The 14,459-nt window shown below is 46.4% G+C and overlaps 1 protein-coding gene and 1 pseudogene across 1 annotated transcript; both read left to right on the top strand.

The window, feature by feature from the left end:
- Positions 1–2,114, top strand: LOC119331309. Its single transcript, XM_037604475.1, has 3 exons — positions 1–289; positions 376–459; positions 568–2,114. Exon 3 carries the CDS (start codon positions 592–594, stop codon positions 1,906–1,908), a length of 1,317 nt encoding a protein of 438 aa, XP_037460372.1. The 5' UTR covers positions 1–289; positions 376–459; positions 568–591; the 3' UTR covers positions 1,909–2,114.
- A 5,659-nt stretch (positions 2,115–7,773) lies between these two features.
- LOC119328804 lies at positions 7,774–9,614 on the top strand (annotated as a pseudogene).
- The last annotated feature ends 4,845 nt before the right edge of the window (positions 9,615–14,459 follow it).

Raw genomic sequence — 14,459 nt, 5'->3', positions numbered from 1 at the left:
CCCACTCGAACACGCTGAAACCCTAATTTTTCCTCATCCCCCGAGTGGCTTGACCTTGTGTGCTGGCCTCTGGATCGAGTTCCCAGCCGCTCCTCGTCCCGTCTGCCTCCCGGATTCCAGATCGAGCTCGCTCGGTTCCGCTCCGCCGTCCGCACCTCGCACAATGGCCTCTAGCTCGAGATCTACTCCTGGCCTGGGTGCGGACGAGCACGACCCCTCCACGGTTTGACCGCCTCACTCCACCGATCTGCTGTTCTGCCTCACTCAGCCGCCTTCTTCCCCGCCGCAGGTAAGCACCTTCGCCGCCCAGACTGGCCGCCCTCTCTCTCGATCTGTTCTCCGGTACGCCCTCTTCATTTTTCTCTCCATCTGCAGTAGGCGCCCAAATCGGAGGCGACGGAACACACTCGTGAGTCGTGAGGCGCACGTAGCTCGACGCCGCCGCTGGAACCTCCGTGGGTAAATACAGAGCCTTCCACCTGTATTTTACTTTCTTGTATTCTTGATTTCAGCTGCTCTGAAAGAGTTAGCCGTGGAGGAGGACTGAAGCTTGCCGCGTCTTTTCAGTTGACTGCACTCAGACAGCGCACGATGCCGGACAGGAAAGGCGACACCCAGCTCGAGGACCTGCCCGAGGAGATCATGGAGATGATACTCATCCGGCTGCCGTCCAAGGACGTCAGCCGCTGCCGTGCTGTCAGCACGTCATGGCGCAGTGCCACCTCCACGCCTAAATTCATGCTCGAACACCACCGCCGCCAGCCGTCGTTCCCCATCATCAGCGGGGAGTGTGGGCCTGCCAGTTTAGTCGTCTTTCGTGATGCCGGTGCTGGTGATGCCGGTGCTGGTGCCTCCAGTCAACAGCTCTGGCCCTTCCTCCCGGGTGCCAAACACCGTTCTGGGAATTGGCTCCAAGTCGCCTCTGATGGCTTCATCATCATCGCCAGTAATACCCGGTGCCAATCACGATTCTACATCTGCAACCCGACCATCCAACAGCATGCTCTCCTACCACAGCCTCAGTTGGGGGAAGATATCTGCAACAGCATAATCGGCCTCTACCAGCATCATCCAACCAGAGAATATAGGGTGCTCTGGGTCTCACAGGACTTGTCTGAAGACTCGCAAAACTTGTCTGAAGACTCGCAAAACTTGTCTGAAGCCTTGCTGTACGTCCTCACAGTGGGATCCTACGAACCGAGGCACGTCAGAGTCAGAATACCAACAGACTCGTGTACTTCCGTGGAACAAAAGTTACTGAGTGGGCTGTCCTATCGGTGTTATTCTCCACCTCCACCACCAGCCCACCATCATGGCTGCCTGCACTGGTTTACTTATGATGACAGCGACATTACCGGAGGTGCCGGAGACATTATTGTGTTCGACACAGAAGCTGAGTCTTTCCGGTGGATGAACAGTCCTGTTAGTCCTGCGCGGAATCTCTCCCAGTCGCTCTATGATAGAAGGTTGTTCAACATGAAGGGGACGCTTGCTTTCTGGGGCGGCTCGCCCAGTTCCAGCGCTATAGATGTTTGGGTGATGCAGGATTATGAGGCCGAAATCTGGGCGTTCAAGTACCGGATTGATGTGTCAACGGTGGAAGCATCACGACAACTTTATTTAACTTCTTTCAAAAGGAAAAGGAAAACACCACTTGATTTAACAGTGGAACAGTTCAATGAGATGGCTGTGCTCAATGAGCGTGAGCTGCTGATCAGGTTCAATAATAGAATACATGTGTTGCGCTGCGACATTGATGGCAAGTTCTTAGGTATCGCGAACATCGGGAAGAGTCAATATCAAATGTTGCTTACTCACCAGCACCTCCAGGAGAGCATTATTCCAATTCCGTCCCATGAGATGCAAGAAGAAGATGACGAGCCTTCACTCTTCACAGGGCGTGTCTGAATGTTCAAGACTCCTGGTTTGCTTTGCCATTTGATTCAGATCAGGTCTTTTGTTCTTAGCCCCACTTGTTAAGTATACTGCCAGCACTTAACATATCGTTTTGGATGGTTGCAGTAGCACCTGCAATGTCATCATTTGGTGCTTATTATAATGTCTTGAATGACTTATTAATGCCCTGAACTATATGGTATTAGAACCTTTTATCACTGTTCCTCCCTGCCTCCCAAAATTACTCTAATTTTGGCATAGTTAAAATGCACCAGCGGCATGATTAAGATGAGATCCAGCCTTGGTAATGCTCTTCTTCCATAGGCAGTTTCACTAGGTTGCATCTGCTCTATGTGTGAACAAGTTCTATCAGGCATACCTGCATAGTTGTACTCCCTCCGTTTTTATTTACTCCGCATATTAGAGTTGACTGAAGTCAAACTTCGTAAAGTTTGACCCACTTTATAGAAAATAATATAAACATTTACCATAACAAATTTATACTATGTGAAAGTACATTCAATAATAAATCTAATGATGTTGATTTGTTATCGTATATGTTAATATTTTTGTTTATAAAATTGGTCAAAGTTTACAAAGCTTGACTTTGACCAAAGCTAATATGCGAACTAAATAAAAACGGAGGGAGTATGTAGTATGGTCTACGGCCAATAATTAGCACAGTTTTCTGTCTCACAGTTACTTGAGTGCTTCTATGATTTAAGAAATCCTTGATATTTTAGCAGTGTGTTGGGAGTACCGTCAGGGCCAAGAAAGAAACCAGCTGAAGATGTTCTCCCCTGCAATTAGATAAATAAGCTTGTTCATGGTTCATCTTTCTCTGGATAAAAGATTTCTAACTTAATTATATGGTATCAGTTTGGCTGATTTAAGACCCGCCACATTTCTTTTCAATTGGAAAATCCAGTGAATTTCAATGGTGATATGATTATGCCATCTCGATTGCTTGTATCCACTCATACTAGAGCTCTGTAAGTCATCACTTTTCAACGCAAGCCAGACTGAGCAACTAGAACTGGAAATTCACAACTGGAGGCGAACTACACATGCATTTTAGCTGTGGTCCATCGGGATGACTGCAAGGCAATCAAATCACAAGGGGACGCAATATAGAATGGCGATGTTAACAAGAGAGATTCATCACGAACTACCGATATTCTTTTTGACTGAATACTGTCATAGAGTGATGGAAGTGCGCCTAGTTAGAGAAAAATTTAAGACGATCCCAAATTGTTTTGGATTTATGCTGATCGAGTGGCCAGGATGATCTATTACCTTGTGAAGACTTAGAGGCTGTGTTCACCTTTTGAAGGCTAATTGTTTCTTTGCACATCATTACTAAGAATCAATGTATACAAGGAACCAAATCTATTAGCAAGCAATATATACCATTGTGAAAGAATGCACTTCCCAGATATTAATTTATTTTACGACATGTCTCTATAGAATGGTGGCTCATTCCTCATCTTCTTGCACACACAAATAGAGCCGCATGGATTGCTTCTATCCGTCTTAAAACTGGCTAATATTATGCGCTACTCATTCGACAAGCAACTGTTATCTCTCATCTGCGCACCTTATTCTCCTCTGTTTTAGTTTCCCAATCTTCTAACTATAGGGCACCATCCCTGCATTTGGTGGTAAAATTCAGACACCACCTGTGGCAATTTGTTGCCCCTTGACAGCACATTTCAATGTAATTTAGTTTTAGATTCCAGATCAAGCAGATAAGCGCAATCCTATGTAATTTGGTTTTAAAATCTGCATCAAGAAGATAACCAGTGAGCAACTTGGATATTACACAAGTTGCATCATATCCAAATTTATTCTGAAAGCGGGCACTACTGGTTTTCCATAATTGCCAAACAAAAGACACTACTCCCATAGATATAAGATTCCTGCGTTTCAAACTACACCAATACATGTATTTTTCAGAAAATCCGATAGGTTAAAAGCGTAGGGGGGAGCCCTGGCTCTTGCCAGCCACCCTGTCTCCTCCACTGCTCGTCTACATAATGCCTTATATTCACTACCAAAAACACATTTCACAATCGCCCGCAAGGTCGCCCACGAGTGCCTTGCCCTGCGTCGGCATCACCATCTTGATCATGTTGGGGAGGTCTTCACGGTAGGATGTACTTCTATCTCAACTTCACGATTGACGGCGGTGGACGATGCCTTTCTTGGCGCCAAAGGACACCGCGCTTGGCCTCGTGCGTGTCCACCTCTCCTCTTCTTCCGCTCACCGTGATTGTTATCAAACGTTCCTGCCTCGCCCGACACAACTCGCTTTCCCGTCAGTGGTGGCGGTGTTGAAGGACCGCCAGAGGAGGTCAGGCTGCTGGTCGGTGGCTCCCTGCTTGTGGGGACCGAGATTTTAGCACTAGTCTTATGTAGCCATGAATGAGGTGCACACCGACGATGACTAGACTTAGGTTTGCCTGTGCATCATCCATAGGCATTTTTAACTCATGTAAACTGGAAAGCCATTGCAATGACAAATAAACAAGAATGCAAGTGAATAAGAAGTCACTAATTAATTCCATTAATTGTCTTTTTAAACCGAGGCAAAAGATTTGCCTCAATCATTAATTAAGAAGGAGAAGAAATACATAGTTCAGCGTTTGGCTCTACTCATAGCTCGTCAGACCGCTTTTACATAATCCAATTATTCTTGCGGTATGCTATTGCTCAAATGCCTAGCACCCGCCGTGACCCAAAGCCTGGACTTGTTCCAAATTTCCCAACTAACAGCCATGGTGAGGGATAGAACGCCTTCTTGTTGGCATGCCTGCAAAGAGTGCAGAGCCCGCAATTTTCCAAACCCCTCTTTTGAAATCGGTCCGCTGTCCAGTGCCTATCTTGCATAGCTAGCCAGGAGAAGAACTTGGGAGTGGCCCAAACTTTCCAAACATACTTGTTCATGGATGCGAGGGTTGATCCTAAGAATTGGGCCTTACAGGTTGAAGCCGCGGAGTACTCTCCACTGGGAAGGAGTTTCCAAGTGATGTCATCTTCCACATCCGCAAGGAGGTGCGCGTGCTCAAGTTGCACCCAAAGGCCGACGAATTCTATTAATTGTGGTTTGAGTGTATAATGGTTGACAATATGCGACTTGTGAATTTCGATAGAACTCAACTCTGAACTCTGAGCAGTGAGCGGCATGTGCGCGCTCGTCCGTGCGGTTAATGATATTACTTTATTTCAGAAAATATTTGATACAAGTTCCATTGGTCCAGTGCTGCCCAGCTCGTGATATTTGTCGTGAACGCGAAGAACACCAACTATGGAGCGTAAATAATTTTAATTTTCAAGATAAGTTATTTTATTTTGAACATTGATATAACTTTCTTGTAATTTCTTTTCATCTATGTTAATAGTCTGCTGTTTGACATTGAACCGTAGCAGTCAAACAGCATCAAGTTCCATGATAACCAAACACCACTGTAGTATATCTTGGAATAACCATAGGAGCCGTCAGGTATAGGAGCAGCCTCCTTCTCACATGTTGTAGTTTTCTCCACAAAGCTCCTCGCTCGTGCACCATGGCGATGCTCTAGGAGACCTGGCGCCAGGGAGCAAGGGGGGAGAGGAGATAGGAGACCATCAGCCGCGAGAAGAATAGCAAGGGGATTAGGAGACCAAGCATCAACCTTTAATCAGATTTAGGCATCCTCAAGCAATAAAGCTAACTGATACTTGAGGGCACCATGGGTATGTTTTGTGAGAAGTCAATTGCTTCTTGCATATGGGTTAGAGAGAACAAAATTTGATCGGGGAAGAGAACTTTCACTCCAAATTCGGAATCGTCACTAGGTAGTCATGGTCTCATGGATGCTTATTTAGCTCTTCTCTATTTTTTTAAAATAATACATTTTTTATTAATTTTTAGAAATAATACACGGTTTTGATATTTTTTTGAAAATAATACGGCCTCGTCTTACTGGAGGACGACTGGACCTAATCGTCCTCCAGGAAGATGATTAGCTCCAGTCGTCCTCCAGGAAGATGATTAGCTCCAGTCGTCTTCAAGGAAGATGATTAGTTCCAGTCGTCCTCCAGTAAGATGATTAGTTCCAGTCGTCCTCCAGTAAGATGATTAGTTGTCGCAGCACAACTAGTGGGTCGACATGTATTCGACTCCGGCACCACCTCCCACACAGGAAACACAGTATGGCCAGGAATGGTCTGAGCTTCCTCCCTGTAACGTTCGGGCACCCCACAGGTATATGTGGCCTACGCCGCCTCCACCACCTCCACGTACATCGAAATTAAACGGTACGACTTAACTTAGATAATACATCACTTTTACAGATAATTAAGATACAAGTACATCAAAATTAAACGGTACGACTTAGCTTAGATAATACAACATACAAACTACATAAAGACATCATCGTCATCCTCCGTCGATGCAGCACTCTTGCCCTTCAATGACGAGGCACTCTTTCCCTTCAATGATGAGGCACTGTTGCCCTTCGATGATGATTCACTCTTGCCCTTCGACGATGCAGGTGTCTTGGCCTTGCTGCTCAGCATGAAGATATCATCTTCGTTTTCGCTTTCCTCAGTCCATAAATAAGTATGCTCTCAGGCAGTCCTTAGGAAAGTTGCACTCTTATGTTGTTGCTTCTTCCACCTAACATGCAACCTGAGGAGTTCTTTCCACTAATCATCTTCTTGGAGGACGACTGGAGCTAATCATCTTCCTGGAGGACGATTATGTCCAGTCGTCCTCCAGGAAGACGAAGCCATATTATTTTTGAAAAATATCAAAACCTTATATTATTTCTGTAAATTAATTTAAAATGTATTATTTAAAAAAATTAGTGATTTTTACTGGGTGTATAAACATTCTTTTTTTTTGCGGGATCGGTGTATAAACATTCATGCATACACATGGGGTTCAGATTTCAGTGTAAACTGAAACATGAGATTAATCATCGTGCCATGTTCCAAACTAGAAGCAGGGAAAAAGCGGAGAAATGAATGGACAGCAGATATACATAGCTGCAGGAACATTTATTTTTGTTTGCTGACTGCACAATCTGAACTACATATCTGAAAAATATATCAGGCTCTTGGTTTTGATAGATTAGGCTTCTGTGGTGTTGCTTTGTATACAAATGACATGCTCGCCTCTTGATTTAATTTAGGAGTGTATTTAGAAGCTAGTAAAACTGAACAATAATAGTATCAGTTTAGAGATGCACTTGACCATTTTTCACAAAGTCGGTGTGTTGTGGCAGCACACGTGCAGTTCTGGACATTTGACTATACCAAATTGTTGGGAAATACAATACCACTTGTACATTCAGAAAAACCTTTGTACATCGTTTCATAGTTACAAATGAGTGTTAGTTTCGAACAAATGCTGAAACACATCTCTGAATTGGGAACCCTTAAAAAGTTGAAATGATGAGCCGATGCCGGAGTAAGTGGAAGGGGCAAGAAGGAAGAGGCAATGATCTCTGATTGATATAATTTCTCTGATTTTGAGGCAAGCCATTAAGAGACTCTCCTAAATCAATGGGAGATTCAATTTTGTTACTACCTAAAAATAAAGGTAAAGAAATGGTAGACTCAGCCGGGTGAATCTCCTCCTTGCCATAGCTGAAAATCCCTATCCGATATGATCACACCTCAAAGACTTTTTTCTTTTCCGCTTCCAAGGGATCGCTCGAGCTCACGTTTCCGCGGCCGCTGCTCGTCGCCTCCGTCAATGGATTCTAGTTGAGACCTTCTCCCTCGCCATTTCTTCACCGACGCAGGTGAGCATGCATCGTCCCGGCCCAATTTATCCTAGTCACGGAAGCAATTCACTAAGGCTTTTGTCAGCGGACTCAGCGGAGCATCATGCCGGACAAGAGAGGCGCAACCCTGGTAGAGGACCTGCCTGAGGAGATCATTGACAAGATACTCATCTGGTTGCCGCCCAAGGATGTTGGCCGCTGCCGTGCCGTTAGCCCGTTGTGGCGCAGTGTCACCTCCACGCCTGAATTCATGGTCGTACACCACCGCCGCCAGCCGTCGCTCCCCATCATCAATGGGTTGGGGCGGCCTGCAAGTTTGGTGATCTTGCATAATGTCGGTGCCGGAGTCCCTAGTCAACAGCTCTGGCCTTTCGCCTCAGGCCAACAAAACTGGTACGAGAATTACCTTCAAGGCGCCCACGGTGGCTTTCTCATCGTCTCCCGGAGATCCCGATTCTACGTCTGCAATCCGGTCCTCCGCAAGCATGCTCTCCTTCGGCAACCTCGATTTGGACAAGGCATTCACAACACTATAATCGGTTTCTACCAGCACCATCCAACTAGAGAATACAGGGTGCTCTGGTTCTCAGAATTACAAGACTCGTCTGAATCCAGCTTATACCGAAAAAGGCTTTCGCCCCGCTTTATATATAAAGCAAAGATCATCGACACAACGGTAGAAACGCACGCCACCACACACGCACACACCCAAGGGAGGATACATAGGCGCTGAGCGCAACAACACCACCCCTATCTACGAAGAGATGAAGCCGCATACGACGAACCGTGGACTCCAAGGCGACGCCTTCAGGAAGGTTACGACACCGGAGCGCCGCCGCCGCCCGACCAGAGGGTCAGAGTTTCCCCTGTAGCAACACAACGGGCAATGAGAGCCGCGACGACGCCTTCAAGAAGGGAACGAGCATCGCCGTCGCCGGTCCGTCCGAGGATAGAACAGGTTTTCACCCTGGCCAACACTCACCGCCACCGAACGCCACACCCCGGCCACCACGCCGCCCACACGGCCATGACAGCCCAGCAGCACCAAGCCACAGGCTCTGCCCATGAGCACCGAGCTACCACCACCAGGGCCGCCGCCTCGGCATCCAAGACCAAGACACCACCTCACCCGAGACCCGTCGCTACCCAACCAAAGAGACGAGCGGAAAGGCCCGGCCTTTCGCACCCCTGAGCGGCCCCCATCGTCGAGACCCAATAGGCCGGCCACAACAGGCCACCATCACCCCGTCCTGCAGCACCGGGTGCGAGACGAGCTCGATCTTGCCGCCGGGCGCTTATACATCCTCACATTGGGATCCGATGAGCCTAGGCACGTCAGAATCGGAATGCTATACATGGACCAGAAGTTACTCAAGGGGCTGCCAACACCGGTCCACCACCGTGCTAGCCTGCATTGGTATCCTTTATGATGCCAGTAAAATTATGGAAAGCAGCAAGGAAATTATTGTTTTTGATACGGAAGTTGAGTCATTCCGGTTGCTGGCCAATAACATGAATGACACGCTTGCTTTTTGGGGAGGATCGACTGTCCATTTCACCACCATGGATATCTGGGTGATGCAGGATTACGAGGCTGAATTCCGGGCCTTGAAGTATCGGATACATGTATCTACGGTGGAGGCATCACGGAAACTTTATAGAGCGTCTTCCAAAAAGAAAAAGAAAACACCACTTGATTCAGTGGTGCAATGGTTCAACTGCATGGTCGCGCTCAACGACCGTGAGCTGCTCATCTTGTTTAACGATAAACATGTGCTGTGCTGCGACGTTGATGGCAAATTCTTAGGCATCATAAACATCGGAAAGAGTCAATATTGTATGTTGCCTACTTGGCACCGCTTCCAAGAGAGCATTATTCCAATTCCGTGCCATGGGATGCAGGAAGAGGATGAGGAGCCTCCATTCTCCATAGGGAGTGTCTGAATCTTGAAAGCACTTGGTCTGTTCTTCCCTTGGATTCAGAGCATGCCTTTTGTTCTTGGCCCTTATTGCTTACTAGTACTACCTGTAGAACATGCCATCTTGGATGGTTGCAGTAATAAGACCTACATTGTCATCGTTTAGTGCTTACTATGATAGGTTCAACGTCTCGTTAATTTTCTGAACTATGGAATATCGATCTATCTATGCATTAAAGTATATTACTGTTCCTTCCTGCCGCCCTTACCCTAATTTTTGTATGGTTTATATGCATGCATGAATGACATCTTTAAGATGTGAGATTCACTCTTGGTCATGCTTTATGAGGAAAGGCAATTTTAGGTTTCGAAATGTTATCCCGGGTGTCTTCATACATAGGCTGTTATGTTTATCTCTGTTGTTCAGTTTGTAATTTGGTCGTAACTCCTAAGTAGCACCTGGACTTTGTGAGAAAACGTTCTGCTTGCAGGTACTATTGCCAAGGCCTCTCTGTTTTTCTGCTTTTTCCTTCTTCAGATATTTTGTACTGGTTCATGTTGCCAGCTGAGAGGTTCTTTACATTGTCAGTTTTGCTGATTTAAGACTGGCCCATGGCTTCTTGTATTCATGCACAACAATCACAGTTGGAAACGGTGCGAAGACTCCCTTCTGGGAGAGCCCTTGGCTTCTTGGTCACAGGCCCAAGGCCATCACTCCGCTCATCTTTGCGGCTTCCTCGCGGAAGCGCTGGAAGGTTAGGGAGGCCCTCAAGGAGAATGCTTGGATGATCAAAATCAGGCCACCTGATAAGGTCTCCGTTGAGCATGTTTCGTAGTTCTTCACCCTCTCTGGACTTTCCTGCAAGAGGTACACTTTGATGAACTTGTTGAGGACGATATTTGGTGGAAGCATACGAGTTCTGGGCTCTACTCCACGGCTTCCACTTCTAGGGCGCAGTTCTTGGATTTGGTGCTATCGCCCTTGGACGAATTGGTATGGAAGATTTGGGCCCCGCCGAAGGTCAAGTTCTTTGCTTGGCTCGCCCTCCAGGACAGGATCTGGACTGCCGACAGATTGCAGCGGCGTGGATGGCCAAACTGTGGCCCATGTCACTTATGCAGAGGGGTCCAGGAATGTTTGGGCCATGGTGATCCAGAAGCTTCACGTTCATGATCTGGACACTTCCGGTTGGCACCCGTTCGACTCCATCAAGGGGTGGTGGGCGAGCACATGCGCTGCGGGCTTTGGTGACCGCAAAGCGAAGGCATCTATTACCATGCTTGTCTCATGGGTCATCTGGAATGAGCGCAACGCAAGGGTGTTCAGGAATAAGAGCGCACCTCCTCACATTCTACTCAACACCATTGTCGACGAGACTAATCTTTGGGTCAAGGCTGGGGCAAAGAAATTAGGTCTTTCTTTGTGACGCCCCGGATGTAATTTGCCATATTTGTACTCCGACTCTTGCCATTTTGGCTTTAAGTTATGAGATTTCCTTCGTGGTTGGGTTTTGTCTTCGTTTTGTATTTTGTTCATGTCATGCATGTCATATCATGCCATCATGTGCATCGCATTTGCATTCGTGGTCGTCTCATGCATCTGAGCATTTTCCCCGTTGTCCGTTTCGCAATCCGACACTCCTACGTGCACCGGCGTGCCCCTTTTGTCTCTTTTTGTGAGCGGGTGTTAAACATTCTCGGAATGGACCGAGATTTGCCAAGCGGCCTTGCACACCACCAGTAGACCGCCTGTCAAATGTCGTGCCATTTGAAGTCCGTTTGATACTCCAATGGTTAACCGGTAACCGGAAAAGCCTCTTGTGTGTTGCAGCCCAACACCCCTCCAAAACGGCCCAAAAACCCATCCAAACCACTCCTATGTCCTCCGCCATCGGATCACGATCGTGTCGGCGAAAACTACACTCCATTTGGACACTCCCACCTGCTCCTACCTATAAATATGTGTCCCTCCCGCATTTTTCGCGCAGTCTAACCCTAGCTCCACCCTCCAACGCTGCCGCCGAAGCCCGCCGGGCCCGCCTCCGGCCCCCGCGGCCCGTTGGCCTCGCCCCGCCGCCCGCGCGTCTCTCCGCCGCCCGCGCCCCCGCGCGAGGAGCCGTGCCGCCCCGCGCCTTCCTCCGCCGCCCGCGCCGCGCCTGCGCCGCCTCGCCGCCGGCCTCGCCGTCCGCCGCTCCCAGCCGCCCGCGCCGCGCCTTCCTCCGCCACCTCGCCGCCGACCCCGTCTTCGGCCGAATACGACGAGGAGCCGACCGGATCCACTCCGGCGACCACCGCCTCCCTCTTCTCCGGCAAGTCCGGCTAAGAACCCCGGCGATCTTCGTAATCCGTGCCAAGAACAAACCCTAGATATGGACCCGGGGGTTGACCCGATTTTTCGTCTAAGTCCTTTTCTGCATTATTTTGTGCCCCTATTCATTGCATCATAACTTCATGACCACAGCTCCGTTTCATGCGCATGATATATCATAATGTTCATCATGATGTGCTCTTCATTTTGTTCCATTATGGCATGCTTGTTTGAGCCCATCTTGATGCCCAAATGACTGATGCAAGAGTGCTATAAAATGTTAGCTCCCGTTACTTATCAGTTTAGGAGCAATCAAAAATTATAGATACGTTGGAGACGTATGAAGCATCCCCAAGCTTAATTCCTGCTCGTCCTCGAGTAGGTAAATGATAAAAACAGATTTTTTGATGCGGAGTGCTACTTGGCATAATTTTAATGTAATTCTTCTTAATTGTGGTATGAATATTCAGATCCGAAAGATTCAAGACAAAAGTTCATATTGACATAAAAATAATAATACTTCAAGCATACTAACTAAACAATTATGTCTTCTCAAAATAACATGGCCAAAGAAAGTTCATCCCTACAAAATCATATAGTTTAGTCATGCTCCATTTTCGTCACACAAGAATGCTCTCATCATGCACAACCCCGATGACAAGCCAAGCAATTGTTTCATACCTTAGTAATATCAAACCTATAAACTTTCACGCAATATATGAGCGCGAGCCATGAACATAGCACTATGGGTGGAATAGAATATGATGATGGGGGTTATGTGGAGAAGACAAAAAAGGAGAAAGTCTCACATCAACGAGGCTAATCAATGGGCTATGGAGATGCCCACCGATTGATGTTAATGCAAGGAGTAGCGATTGCCATGCAACGGATGCACTAGAGCTATAAATGTACGAAAGCTCGACAAAAGAAACTAAGTGGGTGTGCATCCAACTTGCTTGGTCACCAAGACCTAGGGCACTTGAGGAGGCCCATTGTTGGAATATACAAGCCAAGTTCTATAATGAAAATTTCCCACTAGTATATGAAAGTGACAAAACAAAAGACTCTCTATCATGAAGGTTATGGTGCTACTTTGAAGCACAAATGTGGCAAAGGATAGTAACATTGTCCCTTCTCTCTTTTTCTCTCATTTTTTTATTTGGGCCTTTCTCTCCTTTTTTATGGCCTCTCCTTTTTTTATTTCCTCACTTGGGACAATGCTCTAGAAAATGATGATCATCACACTTCTATTTATTTACAACTCAATGATTACAACTCGATGCTAGAACAAAAGATGACTCTATATGAATGCTTCCGGCGGTGTACTGGGATATGCAATGAACCAAGAGTGACATCTATGAAAGAATTATGAACGGTCGCTTTGCCACAAATACTATGTCAACTACATGATCATGCTAAGCAATATGACAATGATGAATGTGTCATGGTAAATGGAATGGTGGAAAGTTGCATGGCAATATATCTCGGAATGGCTATGGAAATGCCATAATAGGTAGGTATGGTGGCTGTTTTGAGGAAGATATAAAGAGGTTTATGTGTGAAAGAGCGTATCGTATCACGGGGTTTGGATGCACCGGCGAAGTTTGCACCAACTCTCAATGTGAGAAAGGGCAATGCACGATACCGAAGAGGCTAGCAATGATGGAAGGCTGAGAGTGCGTATAATCCATGGACTCAACATTAGTCATAAAGAACTCACATACTTATTGCAAAAATCTAAAAGTCATCAAAAACCTCGGCACTACGCGCATGCTCCTAGGGGGGTAGACTGGTAGGAAAATACCATCGCTCGTCCCCAACCGCCGCTCATAAGGAAGACAATCAAAGAACACCCCATGTTTCAAATTTGTTACATAATGTTTACCATACGTGCATGCTACGGGACTTGCAAACTTCAACACAAGCACTTCTCAAATTCACAACTACTCAACTAGCACAACTTTGATATTATTACCTCCATATCTCAAAACAATCATCAAGCATCAAACGTCTCTTAGTATTCAAAACACTCCTAGGAATTTTTTACTAATCTTGAATATCTAGCATATTAGGATTATTTAAGAAAATTACCATGCTATTTAAGACTCTCAAAATAATCTAAGTGAAGTATGAGATATCAATAGTTTCTATAAAACAAATCCACCACCGTGCTCTAAAATATATAAGTGAAGTACTAGAGCAAAACTATATAACTCAAAAGATATAAGCGAAGCACATAGAGTATTCTAACAAATTCCTAATCATGTATGGCTCTCTCAAAAGGTGTGTATAGCAAGGATGATTGTGGTAAACTAAAAAGCAAAGACTCAAATCATACAAGACGCTCCAAGCAAAACACATATCATGTGGTGAATAAAAATATAGCTCCAAGTAAAGTTACCGATAGAGGTAGACGAAAAGAGGGGATGCTGAGGGAGTCCTGGGTTAGGGGGTGTTCGGATAGCCGAACTATACCTTCAGCTAGACTCCCAGACTATGAATATACAAGATTGAAGACTCCGTCCCGTGTCCGGAAGGGACTTTCCTTGGCGTGGAAGGCAA

The sequence above is a fragment of the Triticum dicoccoides genome, chromosome 7A (assembly GCF_002162155.2).
Source record: "Triticum dicoccoides isolate Atlit2015 ecotype Zavitan chromosome 7A, WEW_v2.0, whole genome shotgun sequence".
Lineage (NCBI taxonomy): Eukaryota > Viridiplantae > Streptophyta > Magnoliopsida > Poales > Poaceae > Triticum > Triticum dicoccoides.
Note: the sequence above shows the minus strand (reverse complement) of the source record. Positions and strands in the feature narration are given on the sequence as shown.